The sequence below is a fragment of the Chiloscyllium punctatum genome, chromosome 41, assembly GCF_047496795.1.
Source record: "Chiloscyllium punctatum isolate Juve2018m chromosome 41, sChiPun1.3, whole genome shotgun sequence".
NCBI lineage: Eukaryota > Metazoa > Chordata > Chondrichthyes > Orectolobiformes > Hemiscylliidae > Chiloscyllium > Chiloscyllium punctatum.
Window position 1 is genome coordinate 9001423 of NC_092779.1, and position 24017 is coordinate 9025439.

The window sequence follows — 24017 nt, forward strand, 5'->3', positions numbered from 1 at the left end:
AATCCTGAGATCCTACTTTTTAACTTGGCTCCTAACTTCCTAAATTCTGCTTGTAGGACCTCATCCCATTTTTTTTTAAACTGTATCATTGGGGCCTATATGCACCACAACAGCCGGCTGTTCACCCTACCCCTTCAGCATGTACTGCAGCCGATCTGACACATCCCTGACCCATGCACCTGGGAGACATCATACCATTCAGGAGTCTCATTTTTGACCACACAACAGCCTATCTACTCCCCTTACAATTCACTATGACTCTAGCCCTTCCATACTTTTTCCTGCCCTTCGGTTCAGCAGATTCAGCCACGGTGCCATGAACCTGGCTACTGCTGCCTTCCCCTGGTGAGCCATCTCCCCCCAGCAGCCGCTGCCCAAATGTATCAGAGTGAGAGCACAATTCAACCGCTCCCACTCAGCTCCTTGCTCTCACTGCTCCCCCCCGCCCCTGCTGCAAATGAAGGTCACTGATGCTCGAGCTAACTCCTTTTAAGAGGGAAAACTTACCTTTCCGGCAGCTCCCTGGTCCTCTCTCTCTTGTGGCTCCTGATGGATGCCAACCCAAATTCAATCCAATTGGATTTCACTGGGAGCGAAGTTCAAATCCTGTACTTCTTACCTCTGAGATGTGCAGCCTACTCCTCAGGTGAAGAATTCTCTTTGCATTAATGAATGGAATCACCTCTTTAATCAGATTGAAGAATCCAGCCTGGATGTGTCAAACACACTTTTGATTTGATGGTTTACAGTTTCAGTAACACAACTTCTCAAATACCCGTGTCACTTACTTTTACATTAGTTTCAAACCAGTTTATTCGAAAGTACAATCAAGTCAGTCTCTGAATTTTCTAACAATTGTGAAAAGGGGGAAGAAAAGATAATAAACCTTAACAAGAAAGATTCTCTTACATTTTTCCAATGCATCCATAGCAGCTCCCATTTCTGCTTGTTGAATGCTGTTGGGAAAAGAAAGTAATTATTAGATTGACAAACCGAAGCATGGACCAGTACCATATTGCAAAATGATTTCACTAAATTGAGCAAGATTTTCTTATCTGTACCGTAGGGAGGCATAGCCTAGGGAGTTGGTGAAGGATGGATGACATTTCATCACTACCAGGTTGTCAGGCCAAGAATGAAGTTTTTTTTTTGCTGTGTTAGACATTGCTCAAACCCATTAATAAAAATGGCTGAAATGCAGTTTCTCTGAAAGTAGCATCTCCAATGAAGTAGACAGCATGTACTTCAGTCAAACTGCTGGTGGAATGAACCTTCTACTGACAGTCTCATTATCTCTGAACTGACCTGACCTGACCTGACACACAGTGAAACAACGCCAGATGGTTCTCTTCACACATGTGATAAAAGAAAGATCAGGCATCATAACACGCCCGAATAAAATTATTAGGAACAGTGCAAGAAACATCATTGGAACATTTGTTTCTCTCTCAAAAATGCTGCTGAATCTTAATGAGAAAAATAAAAGAACTTTTTGAGCCGTAATTATCAGTATGTCAAGTAAATCAACTGGGAGGAGTTGGGTGGAGAGGCATGGACATCTCTCCAGGGCCAACTATTTCCATTTCCTACCACCACTCTCTCCATCTCCTCCAGGAAGGAGAAAAAAAAAAGAGTGCATATTTTCCAACACTGGATGTGATTCCACAATTGGACATCACTTGTCAAACGATCACAACTGCGTTGAATATTAAATAAATAACAAAGATTATCCATCTGCTTACAACCAAGCTCCATTGTGCTCGTTAGAATTTACATACACTCACAGTGAAGACCCTGTCCTTTATAAACGGAGAGGATGTATCTATGTGGGGCAGCACGATGGCTCCGTGGTTTGGACTACCGCCACACAGTGACAGGGACCTGGGTTTGATGCTAGTCTCAGGTGACTGTGCAAACCCCACACAGACAGATATTCTCCCAGTGGCTTTTCTCCTGGGTGCCTCTGGTTTCCTCCCACAGTCCAAAGATGTGCAGGTTAGGTGGAGTGGCCAACTTAAACTGCCTGTAGTGTCCAAGGATGTGTAGGTTAAATTGATTAACCATGGGAAATGCAGTATTATGGGGATGGAGTGGGTCTGGTTAGGATGCTTTTTGCAGGATCAGTGTGGACTAAATGGCTGAATGGCCTGCTTCCGCACTATAGGGATTCTATGATATTTTGCGTATTTTTCATCGAAACAAAACCTTGGGAGTAGCATTCCCTGGCGCATTATCCAAGGCAAAGTCTTGACTAATAGGAATCAACCTGCAAAATGTAGGGGGTTAATCGACCCTGGTGTATGCTACCCCTCAACACTTCAACCATAGTCCATTTACCAACCCATCAGTACCCTCTTGTCAAACAGACATGTATTTGCTTCTTGTGAAATTTGGTATTCTTGCATCTGTCCTGATGAGAGCAAAACAAAAAGCTTTGACAGCTTGTCCCATGAAAAGTGAAAAAACTGACATCACTTGGTAAAGCTTTCAGTTTTGGCTATTAGAGTTAACACTGCACACTTGCTTAACTTTTTACCTGGTGTCTAACATTATTATTTGCAATTGGGTATCACATAAGGCAATGAGAAACAGGAGCAGGAGGAGATAATTTCGCCCAGGAAGCCGAAATCACCATTCTATAAGATTATGGCTGATCAACACCACCTTTGTGTCAATTCAGCACAGCTCTCAATTCCCTAATATTTCAAAAAAATCTATCTACCATTCCTTAAATACTTTCAGTGATCTAGCCTCCATAACTCTCTCAGGAAGAGAATTCCAGACATTCACTACGCTCTGAGAGACAAAATTCCTTCACATCTGTTTTATATGAGTGTCGCCTTATTCTGAAACTATGGCCCTTAGTTCCAGAGTACTTCATTAGTGGAAATATTGTCCCAACATCTCCCCTGTCAAGCTCCCTCAAAATCTTGTATATGTTATTAAGAGTAGCCCTTATTCTTCTAAACTCTGATGGATAAAGGCCTAACCTATCTGCTGTTTTTGAGAAGTCTGATGATACTATGGATTTAAGAGGTGTACTTTGCCCTTTTTTTTTGAAACACGAAGAAACGTTGGGATCAGGGATGCCGAGCAATCTGCTTCAAAGCTCATCAACAGCTTGAGAGGCCTTGGGTTTTTATTTCTCAGGTTGAGACAATAGAAGCAGCCTGAATGGATGGGGACAAGCTCCCACAGAGCTGGGATTTTCAGTTTTAGTTTTTCAGTAGCAGTTGCTGGGATTGGAGGCTGGATTGGGAAGCTACAGTACATCTTTCCCTGCTGTGTCTTTCTCAGAGTTTACTCTGTATGCTTTTCCTCCTGGACTGAAGAGTTGCCTACGAGGCAATCGAATTTTACTGAATTTGTCTTTGCCGAGGTGGTGTTTGTAAAGTATTACTACATCGGAACAAGTACTGCTTAACAGTTAAATTATTCTGTTAAGTTTTCCAGTTAAGTTAGAAGAAATTGGAATAACCTTTCTTTTGTTGTATTGTAACTATAGTGTATGAATTAAGTGCATTTTGCTTCAAATCTGGTAGCTTGAGCAACTGAATTGCATCTACAAAGCCTGGCACTTGCCTTTAAAATAACAAAATGTGAGGATCTAAGCTATCCTGTTCATATATTTTTGAGAGGGTTTGGTCTGGTCCATAACAATAAGTTAACCCCTTCATCTCAGGAATCAAATCTATTGAATCTCTTTTGAACTGCCTCCAGTGCCAGCATATTAAAAACTGCATACCGTACTCCAGTACCTCACAAGATAGTTGTACAGTTGTGCCAAGACCTCCCTAGTTTTAAACTCCAACCCCCAAGCAATAAAGGCCAAAACTCCATTTGCCTTTTTAATTACTTGCTGTACCTATACACTAACCTTTTGTGGATTATGCACAAGAACACGCAGATCGCTCCACGCTGTATATTTTTGGAAGAGCAGCAGAGTTCCTCCTAGATTATTCAAAAATGTTACTTTTTCCCAACCTCAGAAAATCAATCCCTTCTCCAATCCACCTTCTTACTTTTTTAGAATATCAAAATATGGTTGGCTTTGTGCAGTGACTATGAAGCTAGCCAGTCTTTACTTTTAACTGATGAGCCTCTCAAACTCTATATAGGAAGAGGGCACCTTGAAAGACTGTACAGAGTTCATTGAGACCTGAAAGGGAAGAATTTCCCATAAGTATAGTAGAATAGACAAGAAATAGTTGACCGAGAATGCTTAAGCAAGGCTGATTCGGGTAGAACAATGTGGTCTACTGACTATGTTGAATCGGTCGACACCTCTGTGACATTTCGGTTAAACCACAGGACCATGTTCCCCTGACCATTAGGTAGCTGGTTGAAGAGATTAGACAGCAACAGGTGACAAAGTAGATAGCTGATTAAAATGTCAAATTCTGATTAAATTATCAAACTAAAATGACAGCACACAATAGGTGCCCTAGGGAGTGACCACACTAAAAAAGGGGATGGAGACAAGCTGTTTTTGACTGCCAGACAAGTTGTTTATTTCTGCATATAGAAAGCTATAATTCATGCTCACGAATTAGAGTGAGTTCAGTATTCCTGCACATCTACCTGGAACTCCTCTCCCTGCTTTTTCCGCTAATGGTTTGTAATAAACAGCTCGGTTCACTTGAATGAACTCCTCTGCCTCAGAGTCGTTACTGCCTCTGTGATGGTTGCTCTTACTATACCAGACTTGGAGGACTGTGCAGTTTTGGTGTCTGTACCCAAGAAGGGATATACTTCTATGACCCAATGGTCTTGGATGTGGTACAGCAAGAGTTCACCAGAGATTGCCCCTTGAAACGACATGGTAGTCCTCTGAGGAGGGTTTAAGTAAACTGGCCTTATAATCTTGGAAGGTTCGTAGAATGAGAGGCGATCTCATTGAAACACGCAAGACTCTGAAAGGTAAAGTCAAAATACTGCAGCCACCAGAATCTGAACGAACAGCGAATGCTGGAAAAACTCATCAGGTCTGGCAGCAATAAATGTGGTTCTGAACAGTCATACCAGACTTGAAACGTTAACTCTTTGTCTCTCTCCATAGATACTGCCAGACTGGCTGAGGTGCTCTGTGCTTGCTTAAGGTTCTAAGGGATTTTGACAAGGTCAACACAGAGGCTGCTTCCACTAAATGGGGAATGATGAACTTAAGGGCACATCCCCTGGATAGAAGGCCAGACATTTAATTGATCATCATAAGATCTTAAGACAAAGGTGCAGAATAGGTCATTAATGAGATCATGGCTGATCTGATAATTCACCACTCCACTTTCCTGCCTTTCCCATGACCCTTACTGATTAAAAATCTGTCTAACTCAGCCTTGAATACACTTAACGACTTAGCCTTGACAGCCCTTTGCAGTAAAGAATTCCACAGATTCACGACCCAGAGAAGAAATTCATCATCATTTATGTTAAATGAGTGACCCCTTATTCTGAGATTTAGGACCAAGAAGAAGAAAAAAAATTTCTTTTTTTCCACAAACGAGATTCAGACTGGTTTGTGGAAGCTCTCTTTTTGAATATATTCAAGACTAATCTCAAAGAACTGAAGGTTTTGGTGAAAGGGTGGAAAAGTTGGGTTGAAGAAGATTGGCCAAGATTGTGTCAAATAGCCAAATGGTCTATGCCTGCTCCTAAACCTGATGTCCTGATCATTGGTCTTCGAGATGAAAAGACAATGCTGCAGCTGAGTGCTCATATGATAATCAGAATGAACATTACTCTTCAGTTTCTGACAGTGATCAAGCTAATTGAATCAGTAACTCATGAGAAACAGCAATCCTAGAATATTGGCTGCAAGAGTTTTCTACTTACAGTAAGAGAAAAACCACAGCTCTTTGGCGTCAGATCTATTTGGTCAACAAGGAGGAGATCAGGTGCTGTTTGAAGCCACTACCATGAAGCACCTTGGGGTTTTCATAATGCTAAAGGTATTGGACAAATGAATGTTGTTGTTGTGAAATATGAGAAAACTGTTAGTTGAGAAGTTAAAGGCTCAACAGGCCTGTACTCAATCCACATTAGGCAACTACAGCTTCTTCTGGACAAATGGCACTCGCAACGTTTCTCATTGCCTTGAAACTGACTAAATCATTAACTTTTTGTTCACATTAAATCTCATTCAAGACAAAAAGAAAAAAAAACAAAATCATGCAGTCGTTGGAAATATGAAACATATACAGAACCACTCAGCAGGTCAGTCAGAATCTGTGAAGAGAGACACAGATAGTTGATCTTGACGCTAGGTCACAGACCTGAAGGTTCACTCACTTCCTCTCTCCGAGGATGCTTTCTGACCTGCTGAATTAATTCCAGCATGTGTATTTCAATTCTACTCCATTCAACAATGCTGAACTCTCTCCAAGACGAGTGGAGCTACAGTAAAGCACAGAGGATGCTGCCAGTGCCTGCACCAGGAGCCCCAAATTCAAACACAGCTCAATCTCTGCATCAGTCCAGTACATTCAGTTCACCATATCAGCAACATCCAAGCACCCACCTCAGTTCAATCATCCAAAAATGATGTGAAATGCTGTCCTTTGTAAGTGGAAACACAAATGCAGAATTGAGGGTCATTTGTACAATTAGAGTTGAAGCACTCTGGGGGAGCTCTGTGACCCAGCCCTTACCTGACTCTGACATTTTCAGTACAAAGCAGATTACACAAAGAAAGGATTGTCATTGTATTTGTCCTTCCCTGAGGTACTGTGTGATTACCCTCATGACTTGGCTTGGCAGCAAATTCCAATGGTTTTGAGCTCTAATTATATTCTTCACAGAAAAAGCTCAACTACCAGATCGTAACTCACCAATAAAAATGAGCACCTAGTATTAAGAGGCAATGTTTATTGCTTTTCCTCACATTACATTTGAATCACAGGTCCCAGAGGTAGGAAATAGACTAGAAACTAATCTCGCAGTTCGCTCGGCCTCCTACAGTCCCTCCTTTCCACTAATTTATGCCGTAGGCAAGTCTTATGGTGCTGCAGCTAATTTTTTCTGCATAGTGCTGAACTTCTGTGTCAGAGATTATCAGCAAAATAAAACATTAATACGATTCAAATGTCGTTCTTAATATTTTCCAGCAATGTTTCTGCAGATAGTGGGGTCGGCAGTGATATTTAATCAATTTTCTTACATTGAATTAAACTCCCAAAATGTCACAGGTATTACAGGCAGATTGCACAAAATACCAAAATAAATTCAGACTTTTTTTCCCAGAAAGTTCTCTGCACAATGAAACATGACAGAATTAATCTTTTTCTTTATGTGTTCTTGGGATGTCGGAGTTGCTGGCAGGGTCAGCATTTATTGCCTGTCCCTAGTTGTCCCTAAGAAGTTGGTGGCAAGCTGTCTTCTGGAACCGCCAAAGTCGATCTGCTGTAGGGAGATCAATGCCATTAGGGAGGGAATGCCAATATTATGATCCAGTGACAATGATGGAGTGGTGATACATTTCCAAGTCAGGATGGCGAGTGGCTTGGAGGGGAATTTGCAGGGGGTATTGTTCTCATGCACCTGCTGCACTTGTTTTTCTGGATGGAGGTGGTCATAGCTTTGGAAGGCACTGCTAAGGAGTCTTTGTGAATTGCTGCAGTGCATTCTTTGGATTTGTCCTTTTTCTTTGTAAGCAAGACATAGGTGGGCAATTTTCCACATCTTAGGGAGATGCCAGTGTTGTCGCTATACTGGAAGTCTTGGCTAAGGCCGTGTCAAGTTCTGAAGAACATGTCTTCAACACTTTCAGAATGTTGTCAGGTTCCATAGTCTTTGTAGTGTCCACTGCATTTAGCCATTCTTAATCACACGGAGTGAATCAAATTTACTGAAGACTGGCGCTGTGATGTTAAGAGACTAGTGTGGAAGATCAGCCACTTGGTACTTCTGGCTGAAGACTGTGGCAAATACTTCAGCCATATTTTTTGCCCTTGCTTGTTGGGCTCTTCCAGAATTAGAGATGGGGATATTTTTGGAGCCTCTTCCTCCAGTGAGTTGGATACTGTCCACCAATATCCATGACTGGATATGGCCGGAATGCAGAGTTTACATTTTATCTGTTGGTTATGGGATTCCTTTGCTGTCTATCAATTCTGCTTATGTTGTTTGGCATGCAAGTAGTCCTGTTTGGTAGCTTCACCAGGCTGGCACCCCATATTTAGATATGGGTGGTGCTGTCCCTGGTACACCCTCCTGCATTCTTCTTTGAAGAAGAGTTGATTGCTTGGCTTGATTGAAATTGTAGTGTGGGGAATGTTGTAGATTAAGCTAGAGTACATTTTGCTGCTGATGATGGTTCACAGTACCTCATGACGCTCAGTCCTGAGTGGCTAGTTTAATTCGAAAGATCCAGATCTATCCTGTTGGCATGGTGGTGCCACACAACAGAATCGAGATAGAAATAATAAAGAAAAACACCTGCAGACGCTTGAACTCTGAAAAGTTTAATTCCTTCTTACTGGCCATGGCCCCAAACACATCTTCCAGGTGAAACAATGATTACTTGTACTTCTTTCAACATTGGTTTACTCCATTCTTTCTCAAGCTGTGATCTCCTCAACACCCAGGACATGGGGGTGATCACTTTGCAAAATACTTCCGTTCAGTCCACAAGAAGTATCACAAGGCTCTAGGTGCTCCTGATTATAATTCTGAACATCACTCTCACTGACCATGAACTGCTGTGTGGCTCTCATGAAGCCCAAACAGAAGGCCAGGTAACGATACCTCCGCAGTCCATTTTCAGTCTTGCATCTCCAAAATTCATTCAGAAATTGCTGCCTTTTATTCTTGACAGCAATGATTGGCGGTGATTCTGCTTTTTCCACTCACACTTTCTCTATACACATCTTTTCTTTCTTCACTTGTCCCAAAGCGTACCTCCTTTCGCTTTGCATCACCATCATCTCATCTCTCCGCCATCTCAGAGCTTCTCTTCTCCCTGCCTGTCTACACCTGCTCAAAAACTTCAAACTTTCTCCAGTAAGGTCATCGACCCCTAGACGTTAACTCTGTTTCTTGTTCCACAGATGCCCCAGACCTGCTGAGCAAGTCAGGTAATCTCTGATTGAATAACAAAAGCCTTCCGTCACCATGACACCTGTACTGTCAAAAGATGCATTCTCTGCCAGACAAAAAAGGATACATTCAAAACCTGACCAGATCCTTGACGGTGAAGTCAAGAGATAAATCTCCTTTTACAGGTTCTGCAGCTAATGAAAGCTAGCATCCTGCTGTTTAACACAGCACTGCTGAGAATCAACAATTTGTGTCAACGAAAAGGTTAAATCACACAGGAAATTGCATACACCCACAATGGTTAATTATTTTCTGTAACTGCTGCACAATACCTCGGCATGATTTTTACCACAATGGTGATTACAATCATTAGCTTTCAAATGGGTTATGATAAAGGGTAATTAAACATTCAAATGCTTCAATTTCAGATGTTCAATTTTGCTTAGGTGCGTTTTTGTTCTGTTCAGATCTGTATAAAACAAAATGCTGATGTTTGTCATGCTGTCCAGACATTTTAATATTCTTAAAGTCAGACTAATTTGTGCAGATGCTGTTTTATTATGGCTACAGCTTTGGGAGTGGTACCTACGCAGACCTAAGCGGGGCTGCTGGAGCAGAGTTATTGCTAATTCCCATCAGGAAGATTAATGGTTAAGAAGAGCACAAGGACAAATCAATGGCATTACAGTAAAATAAAAGGTGAAAATAGAGTTTACAACATTCCCATCAAGCCTAGTGATCCACTTGGGAACTTTGAAACTTGACAGCATTGCTCGTTAAATTCAGTCGCCTGTTTAAACTCAGCGGCTATGACAGACTACCTCCTTGAAGGGATCTGGCGATTCTTAGCTAAAATGCATTTGGCAGAAATAACTCCATATTTGTTATACATAGGTTTCATCAACAAAAAGGCAATATCATTCCACATCAGCACAATAATTTGTTGTTGCATGCTAAATACTCATGGAAAATTTCAGAGCTGCTCCACCGGCAATTCTGTTATTGTACTGTAAAAGTGTTTTCCTCCATCCCAGGTAAATCCAGTCACTTTGGATTAATACACGTCACAGGCCAACTTGCCATTAATTAAAACAGTGCATCAAAATGAAATGGCTTGCAAAAGGTAGAACGGCTGTGTCTTGGTTTGCTTGCCAGTTCCTGGTTTCTTCCCCTGGATGATACTAAAGCAATCTTGGTCAATCTATAACATTACCTCCTGGTGGCCATTACTTGTATGTGAGCTTTGATCAATGGTGCAAACAGCTTAAAGCAGCATCTCGGTAAAGAACTCCACAGATTCACCACCAGTTTGACCACCATTGTGACTAGATGCCTCACAATATCCAGTTTTCAAAGGCATTGCGTTTTACCCAAGGCCAGCTCTCTCCTGCTGATAGTGCAACTCTTTTATATATTTCTAACCTGCTTTCGTACATTCACGGTTCCCGTTTGCTTTGAGAATATGGGGAGGATTGGTTAGCTCAGCTGGCTGGACAGCTGGTTTACAACACAGTAGCACAGATTCAATTCTCCCTTCACCTGAGGTGTGGTGAACTTTAGGTTAAACCACGACTCGTCATCGCTCTTCAATGGGAGAACAACCCTAATGACCTCTGGGATTTAACTTCCTTTATAATAGGACCGATTAATGAACTTTCAACCAACAAATTTATTTAACCCCTTCAGCATTGATTGTTTCTCATTCTCCTACATCTTGCTTCTATCGTGAGAGTCACTAGCTGGCCAGAGGTAGTGGTGAGCTGCCTTTTTGAACTGCTGCAGTCCATGTGCAGTTAGGCCCACAATGCCATTAAGGAAGGAAATCCAGGAAACCAAAAAAGCCCCTGACAGGATTTGATAGGGTGGATGCTGAGATGATGTTTCCTTGTTAGAGGTTTAAAAAAAATCATGAGGGTCATAGATATGGTGACTAGTAAGGGTTTTTTCCAGTAGGGTGGGAGAGATCAAAACTAGGGGGCATATTTTTAAGGTGAGAGGACAAAGTTTTAGAAAGGACCGGTGGGGTAACTTTTGTTTTTTTTACACAAAGAGTGGTTCCAGTGTGGAATGAACTGCCAGAGGAAGTGATAGACACAGGCGCAGTTACAACAATTAAAAGACATTTGGATAAGTTCATGAACAGGCAAGGTTTGGAGGGATATGAGCCAAATGCACACAAGTGAGACTAGTTTAATTTGGGAACATGGTCGGCATGCGTTAGTTTGCAGTAAGGAATTGTTTCCATGCCGTATGACTCTATGACTAGAACTAGGGGTCACTATTAAGGACATAATACTATTATGTGGCATAATGGTAAATGTGGATTAGTAATCCACAGACTCAGGATGATTTGCTGTGGATGCTGTTTTGAATCTCACTATGACAGATGGTAGAACTTGAAATTCAAGAAAATCAGAATTAAAAGCTAGTTTAATGGTGACCACTGTTGGTTGCCATAAAAAAAGAATAACTGGTTCACTAATGTCCTTTAGGGAAGGAAATCTGCCATCTTTACCTGGTCTGGTTTACATGTAACCCCAGACCTACAGCCAACCTAGGGATGGAACAAATGGCAGCCCTGTAGCAATAATGGAAAAAAAGGTTGTCCTATTTAAGAGGAGGACTTATTATTTTTTCCCCCAGAGGGTCATAGGGCTTTGTTCCCTAAGCACCAGTGAAGACAGGTGTCATTGAATATTTTAAAGGCAGAAATTGATAGATTATTGACTAACATGGGAGTCAAAGGGTGTTGAAAGTAGGTGGGAATGTGAATTTGAGGCCAACATCAAATCAGCTAGGATTTTATTGAATGTTGGAGCAAACTTGGGGGGCCTAATGGGCTACTCATGCATCTATTTCATACATTAGCAAGTGTGTAAACCCATTTTCAGTTGAGTTTCAATTTTGCAGTTTATTACATTGGTGTTTAATTGTACATCAACTGTGCTTCATGATATGCAGATTGTAGGCAAACAATGGGCTTCACTTAAGGAGTTATAGACTAACACCAGGGTGCAAGTGAGTCTGATACATGCTTGTAATGTTCAACTCTGTAAATAAATGTGAGATTGAGCAAACATGGCCTCCAGTTCGATCCTTGTTTTCTTGAATATTACAGGGATTACTCACTTTCCTATTTGCCAGGAAAGGTCATCAAGAATTATTGCACAAATAACTCTCAAAGTAATGCCACCACAATCAGGAAGACCATTGTACCTTGGACCTGTACCGCAACCAATCCTCTCTCCTTTGAAATATACAGCCACAGTGTATGTCCTGGCATGGGATGGTCCCACTGTCTGAAGAATCCTGATAAAAGGAAACAGAGTTTCAACACATTGCATTCTAAAATACAGTCAGCAATCAATGGTCATGTAAAATTGCTTCTTGAGTGTATTGTTGCATTTGTTCAAAACCAACTTCAAAAGTTTTCATTCCCACAGCATGAACAAATCTGGGTTTTTCATTTGTTGCAAACACTCAGAAGGGTAAGAAGATGTTCACACAGCTAAACCCTCCAGTGGCTCAAATCTAACTTTAACAGATGTTAACAGATAATGCAGGTTATGTCACTAGACTAACAATCTAAAGGCCTTCTCTTTGGGATTCGGAGGCAGGAGTTCAAAAAGTCCCAGTTCTTCAGGACGGCTGGGAAACTTGAATTCAACTAATTAATTAAATCTGGAATTTAAAAAAAAAGTCATCTCAATAAAAGCAGCCATGAAACTACCAAATTATCATACCACAATGTATTGTTAAAAAAACTTATCTGGTTCAATAGTGTCCTCCAGAAAGGGAGACCTTTTGTTCTTAACTGGTCTTCCCCAAATGTTACTCCAGACCTACAGAAATTTGGTTGTCTTTTGACTGTCCTCTGAAATGGTCTTGCAACCCAATCAGTTATAGGCAATCAATGCTGGACCTGCTAATAACACCCACATCCCATGAATAGAAAATACAGACTTTGGAAAATAACATTCATCAGGTCATGTTTGATATCTGTATCTGTAGTGGTGCAAATATATTCCTATTTGAAATAACAATTTCACCTCATGTTGTTTTGTCAGCTGATGCTTCACACAGAGGGTGGTGCATGCATGGAATGAGCCGCCAGAGGAATTGGTGGAGGCTGGTATAATTGCAGCATTTAAAAGACCATCTGGATGGGTATATGAATAGGAATGGTTTAGAGGGATATGGGCCATGTGCTGACAAATGGGACTAGATTAGGTTAAGATAACTGGTCGGCATGGACGAGTTGGACCGAAGGGTCTGTTTCCGTGCTGTACATCTCTATCAGTCTAAGTCAGACCCTAGACTGAAATTTGGTTTGGCATATCTTTTTTCTTAACGTAATGAGGTTGTCTTTCACTGAAACGCAGGCATGCAATGCTGCAGATTTGGTTTTAACAATAATAGAAATTCAGCACAGAAAGGAAATTTAGTGAAAAATGTAGCAAATCAAGCTATTTACAAATAACACAATTTGAAAAATTGAAATCCGTGGTAAGATAAAATCCCATCTATTCCCAACATAGACCTTTACAGGACTCAAATACCAGAGAGAAAATTCCCTTCTCTTTCACATTTATAGGTTGGACATAACTGCTTCTCTTACAATTCTCAGTCTGAAGAGTTTGATAGCTTTTTCCTCTATCAGACATACAACAGAGCTTAAACTTTCTTAGCTACAAGTAACCTAGTTTTCTGACCAAACACTTTGGATTCAGAATTTTCAAACTAAAATCCTTACACTAAGATAGTTTTGAAGAGGAGTCATACAGGACCTGAAATGTTAAACTCTGTTTCCATCTCCACAAATACTGCCTGACCTGCTGAGTTTCTCCAGCATTTGTTTCCTTTTAGCCTATTTCCGCACTGTTCTGAAATAAGTCCTTTCTCTAGTTTCACATCTCGCTGGAGTAACCCATTGGAAATTGAAGGCTGCTATTCTCAAGATCATCACAGAAGTTAAAGGTTCTATCAAAGTTCGCAAAGTCCTCATTTCATCTTTGAGGCAGATCCAGGTTAACGGAAACCACAGAATAGGTTTCTCTACTCAACAACTAACATGTATTACAAATAAATATATTCTAACCACAGGTAAACAACTATAAACTGTAACCAAACAGCTCAATGCATTAAAACTCTAACCTCTTCGAAACTCCTTCTATACACATAGACAGACAAAAAAAAATGGTGTTGGGTGGTGAGGAAAAAACATTGGGGATGTAGTTCAATGGTACCAGTCCTTCACATTTGATGGAAGCATACCTTTGGTTTCCCATCTCCTTTAGTTCTTTCCCCATGTGGCACAGAGCAACTAGTTCACACACTACAAAATCTCTGACTTATTGGTTAAAAGCAACAGGTTGGTAACTCTTAATTGGATAGAGAAAGAGACACACCAACTGACTTTTTTTAAAGCAGTCGAAAGGCTTCTATCATTATCATTCATACTCGCAAGCTGTTCAGCTTCCACGGAACCAATAGTTCAGATAGTCGTTGTCAGGCCGATGGCCTTTAACATCCACAACTAGTCTCAACTTCACAGAACAATCAGCAACCTGTTACCAGTTGAACCTCATTTTGTATGTACCCCCGAGTAGAAAGTGTGGACTGCAGATGATAGAGAAGTACGAGTCGAAAAGGGTGGTGCTGGATCAGAGGAGCAGGAGAATCAACGTTTCAGGAATAAGCCCTTCATCAGGAATAATGAACCGCTTATGCCCGAAATTTCAACTCGCCTTCTCCTCAGATGCTGCCTGACCTGCTGTACTTTTTCAGCATCACACTTTCAATATACTGCCTAGTGCCAGCTCAACTCCCCTGCTGTTTGAACAAAGCAGCAGAGCAAACATAACTTTCAATGAGTTTCAGAAACTTGTTTTAAAATGTGCAGCAATTCCTTCCACAATTCTTGGTTTTTCAATCAGTCCTTTCCCCATTTCCATCTACAGTCAAATATATAGAAATTAAAAAGAAATAGTCTTCAGACAGAGAAACTTACTTCCCTGAAATGAAACCACAAGCTTTCCAATCTGTGTGTTCTTAATCCCAAGTAAAAACAAAAAAGAAAATTCTGGATTCTTCTAAACCATCTTACCTCGATGTAAATATACCTGTTGTTCAATTGAATGGTCACATGAAATACTAACACAGGCAACACGGTGGCTCAGTGGTTAACACTGCTGTCTTACAGTGCCAGGGACCTGGGTTCGATTCCACCCTCGGCTGACTATCTGTGAGGAGTTTGCACATTCTCTCTGTGTCTGTATGGGTTTCCTCTGGGTGGTCCGGTCCCTTCCCACAGTCCAAAGATGTGCAGGTTAGGTAGGATAGCCATAGGAAATGCAGGGCTATAGGAATCAGCTAGGGTCTGGGAAGGATGCACTTCAGAGGGTTGGTGTGGACTTGATGGGATGACTGCCCTGCTTCCACAGTGTAGGGATTATAAGTCCTAAAGGAAAGTTAATGACTCTTAACGTTTACTCTCTTTGATTATAAAACTCCCAATGCAAACAAATTCCAAGAGCTATTGTCTCACATAGCAGTTTAAAAATCATGGCTTTAGAAAGACTGACATGTTAACTATTAATCATCCCCCACCACCACCACCGCCCCCGCCCCCACCCCCCCCCCCCCCCCTCCACCCACACACACACACACACACACACACACACACACACAAGACTAGTTCAAAATCCAAACTCTAAAGCAAATTAGATTGGTAAATATATGTAAAACATATAAAACCACACAACTTACATCACACCATTCTGAATATAATTAATCTCCAGAATAAGTGTAACAAGTGGACAACAATATATAAGGTCGCATTGCTATCTGAAAAATCTACCTGTTGTCTGACCTCCCTTTGTACTCGATAATCAGCACACCAGGTCATTAACGTTTCAAGGTATTCTAAAAATTAAGTGGAATGGGCATTTAAATGCTAACCACAGTTTAATTACAACAGTTTAAGCATTTGAATGATCTCATCCCATGGTCATTACACCAAAGAACAAATAGATAGAGAAAAAAAAATGTATTATTTCAAAGCCTGAAATATTTAGCTGGACATTAAGACTGACAGGTAAGCACATGAGAAACAAGTATACAGCAAAAATGAAAGGGATGGATTTCCCTCATCAATGAAGAAAGTGCCAATTCTTCAATCCATTTATAACTTTACAGAAGCCCAAAAGGGCAGATTTGAAACATGGTACTTGTGAAAAGGGGTTTTGGCATCATTAAAGACAACAACAGAAGCAAACCAAAATGCCGGCATGCAGATGGTGTTTTAGAGTTTGTCTGGCACTTTGGGGACATGTCCCTTTGTTCATGAGGGAATCACACAAATTCAACATCAAATGTCAGTTTAGCTCATCTTCAACTCTAAAGTCAAGAGTTTGTGGATTCAAGATCAACAATGGGACTTCAACATGTTTGTACTTCAGGACTGTTATTAGCTTTGGGGTATGGGAAATCCAATCGATCAATAAAATACAATGGCAACATCCGAAAATGGGTACATAAGAAGCTCTCCTATTATCCTGGTCAACATTCCTTGCTGGGGTGTAGAGATCTAAAGGACCAAATTGGTCAAGTTATGGTCAGTCAAACTAGAAGACGTTCATCTTAAACAAAATGTAGTTTATTGCATAATCCCAAGCAGGTACAAATAACATAAAAGTTTCTGAAGGGCTCCAGCCTGAAATATCCATTTTCCTGCTCCTTGGATGCTGTCTGACCTGCTGTGCTTTTCCAGCAACACACTCTCAACACAAATAACATTTGTAAGACTGACATCATTGTTGACACTATGGGAGAGACTTTTGATACTGTGTCTTGCTCCTTCAAGCTCCAACCCGTGCCTTACCCAACTCCCTGTCACATCATATCAGTTAGTGCTTAATGTGCTCCTAAGCGTTAATCTTAGCACATCTTTGCAACTCTATATTACAAAAGGCTTAATTGAAACAAGGACAAAACAGCTTTGTTCAAGAGGCGTGGAGAAAATGCCTGCCCTTAATATGAAGACAGTGTTTGACAGAGTGTGGAGTCTTTGCAAAACTTAAATCAATAAAAATCAGGGGCAAGACTCCCCATGGGATGGAGTCACATCTAGCACAAAATAAAGATGGTTGAGGTCGTTGGATGCCAATCATCTCAGTCACAGACAATCACTGCATAAAATCCTCAGAGTAGTGCCCAGGCCCAACCAATTTCAGCTGCTTCACCAATGACTTAAAGTAAGAAATGGGGATGTTCACTGATGACTGCACAACGTTCAGCAGCATTTGCGACTCCTCAGATACTGAGGCAACCTTGTGAATACGGATAGCAAGACCTGGATAATACCCAGCTTTGAGCTGAGAAGTGGCGAGCAATGCTTCTATTCACATTAAGCAAGTGCCAGGTATTGACCATCCACAAAAAGAGAGAACCTAACCACCACCCTTTGACATTCAATTTGGCATTACCATTATAAAAACTCTCACTATCAACATCTTAAATCATTGACCAAAAACTGAACTGGATTAGCCAAATAAATGCTATGTATACAAGATCAGGTCAAAAACTGAGGATTTTATTCTGAACAATTCACCTCCCGACTCCCCAAAGCCTATCCACAGGCACAGGTCAAGAATGTAATTGAATTCTCCTTACTCACCGGGATGGGTGCAGCTCCAACAAATCTCAAGAGGTCTGACATCATTCAGAACAAAGCATCCTGCTTGATGAATATCCCAACCACGACCTTAAACATTTACTTCCTTCATCACCAATGCACAGCGCCAGCAAAATGGACATGTATAATAAGCACTGCAGCATCTCTACTACTTCACCACTTTCCAAACCACTAAACTTTATATTCTATGATAACAAGGACAGTATACATGGCAGCAATACCAGCAGCTACATACCTCCTTCTGTTTCACTCACAATCCTGCCTTAGGAACAGGAGTAGGCTATTGGGTCTACGCCACCATTCAATTAGATCATGGCTGACCACTGACATCAATGCCATTTTTCTGCTTTATTAACATTTTTGTTTTTTTCACTCAGAGGAAGTGGGTATTGCTTGCTGGGCTAGCATTTGTTACTGATTCCTAATTGCCCTGGAGAAGCAGCTGGCAAACTGCTTTCTAAAATCAGTACAATCCTAAAGGTGTAAAGACACTGACAGTGCTAATAGGGAAGTGGTTGCAGGATTCTGATCCAGTAACACTGAAAGAACTGTGTTATATTTACAATTCAGGATTAGTGAGTTGCTGCAGTGTGTCTTGTAGATGGTACACTGCTGCTACTGAGCATCTATAGATTGCCCTTATGTGCATGTATCACATGTACATGATGTAGTAAACAAACAAGAACATATCAAACAATGCGACAGTCAGAGCAGAGGATGTTGGGGCAGGGATGCAAAAACTTTATCTGAACAAAATAAAATTATGAGAGGCATGGAGAGAGTTGATTGTCAGTCTCTTTTCCAGGGTGGAAATGTCAAATACCAGGGGGTATTGGTTTAAGGTCAGAGGGAGAAAGTTTAAAGGAGAGGCGCAAGGAACATTTTTGTTTTTTTTTAAACTGATGAAGATAGGTGCTTGGACTATACTGCCAGGGAAAGCAAATACTATAGCAACGTTTAAGAGGTATTTAGACAGACACATGTATAAGCAGGGAATAGAGGGATATGGACTATAAGCAGGCTGGTAGGGTTAGTTTAGAATGGCATCGTGGTTGGCACAGACTTGGTGAGCTGATGGACCTGCTCCTGTACTGCACTCTATGTTCTTAGGCTTTAAGGAGGTTAAAACCTCTTAAGACAAGGTTTATAGAGGAAATTCCAGAGATTAAAACCTCAGAAACAGAGCCGCTGATGATGGAGCAATTAAAATCAGAAAAGTGCAACAGGCCAGATTTGAAGAGCTTGGAACTCTTGGATAAGAGGTGGCCTGTGGTAGTTCCAAGAAGAGGACAAGGTTCTGGATGAATTATATTTTAGAACGATATATTTCTGGACATGGAGCTAAACTAGTTTAATCAACAGGGGTTATGTGGGTTACCACGAATTAGGATAAGGGTTGCAAGAGTTTTATTTTTGCTTATCTCAATGTCATGGAAGCAAGAAAATTGAAAGCTGCCTCCGAAGCCGATATTTCAAGATTCCAAATAAAAACAAATGACTGGAGAAGCTCAGGAGGTCTGGCAGCATCAGTCACCAGGTCCGAAACGTTGACTCTGCTTTCTCTCCACAGATGCTGCAAGATCTATGAAGTTTCGCCAGTAATTTCTGTTTTTGTTTTAGATTTCCAGCATCTGCGGTTCTTTGCTTTTTTCCCTTCCTCAAAACACCAGGTGGTTTGACCAACCATTTGTCCATCAAACAAAGAAAAACAAAATCGATGGCATTTTCAATTCTCATGTTGTACTGCAAAGATGTTAAAAATCATTTATTTTGTTTCTTGCTTCACAGATGCTGCCAGATCTGCTGAGTTTATTCAGCGTTTTCTTTTTGTTTTAGATATTTAGCACCCACAGCATTTTAGTTTCATCTCTTTTGTTTACTTGTACAATATTAACTTGGCTTCAAGAAAAATATGAACTCTTGATCAGACTTTCCCACTGTGGAGCACATTGATTTCCCCAGCAATGGTCCCAGTGAGACATTAATGAGGAAAAACAAAAAAAAAACCATTGCTTCATTCCTCCCTGTTAACTCATACTCAGCAAATCGGTATTCTAAAAACTATATTAAATACTGGCAAACAATTTTGATTGCGCATTTCAGTCAGTATTATACTTTGTAATCATATCTTTCTTGCAATAAAACTGACGAGAAAAACACACAACCCATAAAGTTAAAAAGTCTGGCGCTGGAAAAGCACAGCAAGTCAGGCAGCATCCGAGGAGCAGGACAGTCAACGTCTCGGGCATAAGCCCTTCATCAGGAATGATCACATTCCTGATGAAAGGCTTATGCCTGAAACATCAACTCTCCTGTTCCTCGGATGCTGCCTAACTTGCTGTGTTTTTCCAGTGCAACACTTTTCGACTCTGATCTCCAGCATCTGCAGTCCTCACTTTCTCCTCATATACCCCATAACAGTTATTTATTCTAATATTATCACAGAATGTCACAGTAAAATGACTGCTCAAAAAGGTTCCAGTTACAAGTAATTGAATATCAATGTAGATACAGCCATCATTTTAAACCCTTTAAAACATATAAGATTGGAGAGAAAGGAAACAATGTCAATCATCCATAATGTGCATAGAAGATAAAACTCCCTAGCTTCTAGTCAATGAATATCATGCAACAAAGGAAAATAAAATTTATTTGTACCACATGTGAACTCACTTGTACAAAGGGATGTCTGGCTCTTTGCCTTCTGTCCGAAGAGTCAGGCAGCACTGTTGAAGCTGAGATTTAGGGTCATTCCAATCCTGGTTCAGGATAAACTCCTGCTCCAATATGAAAGAGAAAAAGTAAGAATTAAAGTTTGTGCATGTTATTTGACTAAACTACAGATTCGGCACATATAATCACTTCAGTTAAGTCTTAACCTTTGTGCATTGAACACTTCTGCTTTTACATTTCATTGGTATCGGTGCAGCGCTATAAGCACACCTCAGCCTGCCATTGATTTTATACAACTTTCACATATCCTTATCTGTGAACACAGGCACAAGGAACACGAAACAAAAATAAAAAGCACAAGGATACAAAGAAAAATTTAAAATGAACTTATGTTTTATATAGTGCCTTCCATAATCTCATAGCATCCAAAAAGGTTTTAAAACCTGGGAAGCATTTCTGAAGTGTAGACACTGCTGTAAAGTAAGAAATACAGCAGCCAATTACACACAAGCTCCCATGTATATAATTAATGACTAGATGGCTCCCTTTTTTGAAACAAAAACAGAGAATGCTGATGAAACTTAGCAGACATGGCAGCATTTGTGGAGAGAAAAGCAGAATTAATGCTTCAAGTCTGATACGACTCTTCTTCAGTCATACTTGGACTCGAAATATTAACAGTTTTATTCTCCAGAGATGCTGTACCACAGCCTCTAAGTTTATTCAGCATTCACCGCCTGTTTCAGGTTTCTAGCATCAGCAGTATTCCAGTTTGTTACCTTGATTTTTTTAGATGTTGATTGAGAGGTAACTGTTAGACAGGGTTGGTTTGGTGTGGTTTTCAAATGGTGTTGTGGAGGTAGTCAGGGCAGGTCGAGGAGAAGGGAGGGAGTGTGGTAGACAGAGCAGGTCAAGGAGAAGGGAAGGAGTGTGGTAGACAGGGCAGGTCGAGAAGAGAGGGAGTGTGGTAGTCAGGCGGATCCGGGGAGAGGTCATTGGTTGTAGAGTTCCTCAGCTGTTAGACCAAGTTTTAAACACAGTCTCTCAATCCCAGTGGTAACAACATAGATAATTCCTGCACATCTATCTCGAGCCTATACCGAGTTCAGGGTCAGAATCTGTCCATTCAGCAGAGAGATCCCCATCGGAGTTTAAACTTTCTAGGCAATTCCAATCTAGGTCCACACATCAGGACTTCCGCAGTGTGCGAACTCACAACTGCCAACTAATGCCCATATCTCATCCAATCTGGAGACTGGAAGATGTGGGTCATTGTGCCAGAAGTCAGGCCTTTGTTCAGAATCTCAGGTCAAATTGAGCACTGTTGGAAATTCTGCTATTGCCAATCTCATGGTTTTTTGATGAGGCTCTTCAAATTGAACTTTATAAGGTGCAAGAGCACTAAAAGGCATGCATTCAAAGAACTTAAAACCATTAGTTTACTCAGAAATTAATCCACCAATGTAACTTGCTAGGCTGTTCACTATTACATTTTGAAACCAGGTAACTTAAAATCACAGGAAGTGGGCTCAATACTGTTTGAACAAGCTATTTTTTCCTCTGAGTGACAACATTCCTGCAACCAAACTGCACAAAGTTACCATTCTTTAATATGTCAAGGAAAAATAACGCAAATATTTGAAAGAAAAGTCACATTCAAAAACACTAACCAGTTGCACAGGCGGATGGAAGATTGTATTTGGGCAACGTGCAACTGTCTTTGCAGAAACCGGAGTTTAAAAAAAATCTATTAGCACAACAGACAGTACAATTTGCACCTGGATCAGTGATGGTGTCTAAAGTGTAGACTCTCGATGAATGATTTTACACTGAAGTGACTGAGGTTGTATCCACTGACCTTCAATCGTGGGAAGAAGCATACATTCATGAAAGTGCGAACATAGTCCAAATCCTGGTCAATGTAAAGTGCAGCTATAAATGCTAAAGAAAAACAAAATTATACTTAATTAATGATATACAGTCATTCTGTTCGTTCAAATAATTAATTTAACCTCAACTATCTAGTACACTGCATTTAAAAAAATAAATACAAAATTACAACACAAACATGTAGCAGACACTTATTCCCCTCCCCTCCTTTGTCAGCATTCTGAAGGGGCTGTTCCCTGCTGGACATCATAGTCCACTCCTCTTCTACTCCCAACACGTCCCATAGTCCCTCGACACCTTCCCGTGCAATTGCAAAAAATATAACACCTGCCTCCGCACAATTCAAGATTCCAAACATACTTTCCAGGTGAAGCAGCGCTTTATCTGTACTTCATTAATTCAATTTTATCTACTGTATTCACTGCTCACAGTGTGGTCTCCGCTACACAGGGGAGACAAAACACAGACTGGGCAACTACTTTGCTGAACACCTCTGCTCTGTCAATACAGATGGTCATGAGTCTTCGAAACAATCTTCTTACAAAAGGAAGTGAAAGTAGTGTCTTAAAATATTTTTAAGGCAGAAGCAGATGGATTCGTGATAAGCAAGTCGTTTAAAGATTATTAGGCTTAGTCAGGAATGCAGAGCAATCAAATCAGCCATGACCTTACTGAATGGCAGAACTAGCTCAAGGGACCGAGTGACCTACTCCTGATTTAGATGGTCATACAATCGCTTTATTGGACAAAGCGTTACATAACAGGAGAGCATGCACTCACATTCTAAAAGGTCAGCAAGGGTTTTGGTACGTAGAGCCACAGGTCGTTTGGTTTTATCATTTGTGATGGCAAAGTCCTGCATGCCCAGCTCTTCTGCCACTTTGGCTTGAGTACGATTATTGACCAGGGAACTTCGCAAAAGCTACAAAAACGAAAAAATCACAAAGATCAAATCTTCCTTCAAACTGTTGCTACTGCTCTGTTCAATTGTTCTCTTGTATTGTTTCATGGAATGTCAGCATTGCTGGTAAAGCTGATATTTATTGACAATTCTCAATTCCCCGTGAGCTGGTATTGAACCTCCTCCTTGAAATGCTGCAGGATGTCACTGACCTTTCCAAACATCACTGGATCTTCTACATGCTTTACTGGGTACTTGCAGGGTACTGGGGACAGAGCAGATTAGTGGGACTGAATGGGTTGTTCCCGAGTGTTAGCACAGCCACTTTGGGATGAACTGTCTCCACCTCAGCTGTCAAGCGTGGTGCTGGAAAAACACAGCAGGTCAGGCAGCATCCGAGGAGCAGGAGAATGGACGTTTCGGGCAAAAGCCCTTCATCGGCACCTGATGAAGGGCTTTTGCCCGAAACGTTGGTTCTCCTCCTCCTCGGATGCTGCCTGACCTGCGGTGTTTTTCCAGCACCACTAATCCAGAATCCTCCTCGGATGCTGCCTGACCTGTTGTGCTGTTCTAGCACCACACTCTTGACTCTGATCTCCAGCATCTGCAGTCCTCACTTTCTCCACCTCAGCTGTAATGACTATGAAATAGGTTTTAAAATGTCATAACAAAGAGCTGGAAGCATTTAGTAGATCGGGAGGCACCTGCATGGAGACAGAAGGAAAGTTCCAGGAAAGGGGAGGCATAATGTGCGCTTCATAGCAGCACCTTTTCTATAGGGACAGTGAATGGAGCAAAGGGAGAAGCTGTGCAATGACGGAATAG

At 41.0% G+C, this 24017-nt stretch overlaps 1 protein-coding gene across 4 annotated transcripts in view; it reads right to left on the reverse strand.

The window, feature by feature from the left end:
* Window positions 1–24017, reverse strand: part of drosha (drosha ribonuclease III) — a 172181-nt gene that overhangs the window by 22259 nt on the left and 125905 nt on the right. For all 4 annotated transcript variants that reach the window (XM_072560332.1, XM_072560331.1, XM_072560333.1 and 1 more), the window contains exons 27-31: window positions 23072–23213; window positions 22260–22342; window positions 20402–20505; window positions 12250–12342; window positions 910–956 (exon numbers count right to left, since the gene is read on the reverse strand). In XM_072560332.1, coding sequence (XP_072416433.1) covers window positions 910–956; window positions 12250–12342; window positions 20402–20505; window positions 22260–22342; window positions 23072–23213 — 469 coding nt within the window. The remainder of the gene's footprint in view (window positions 1–909; window positions 957–12249; window positions 12343–20401; window positions 20506–22259; window positions 22343–23071; window positions 23214–24017) is intronic.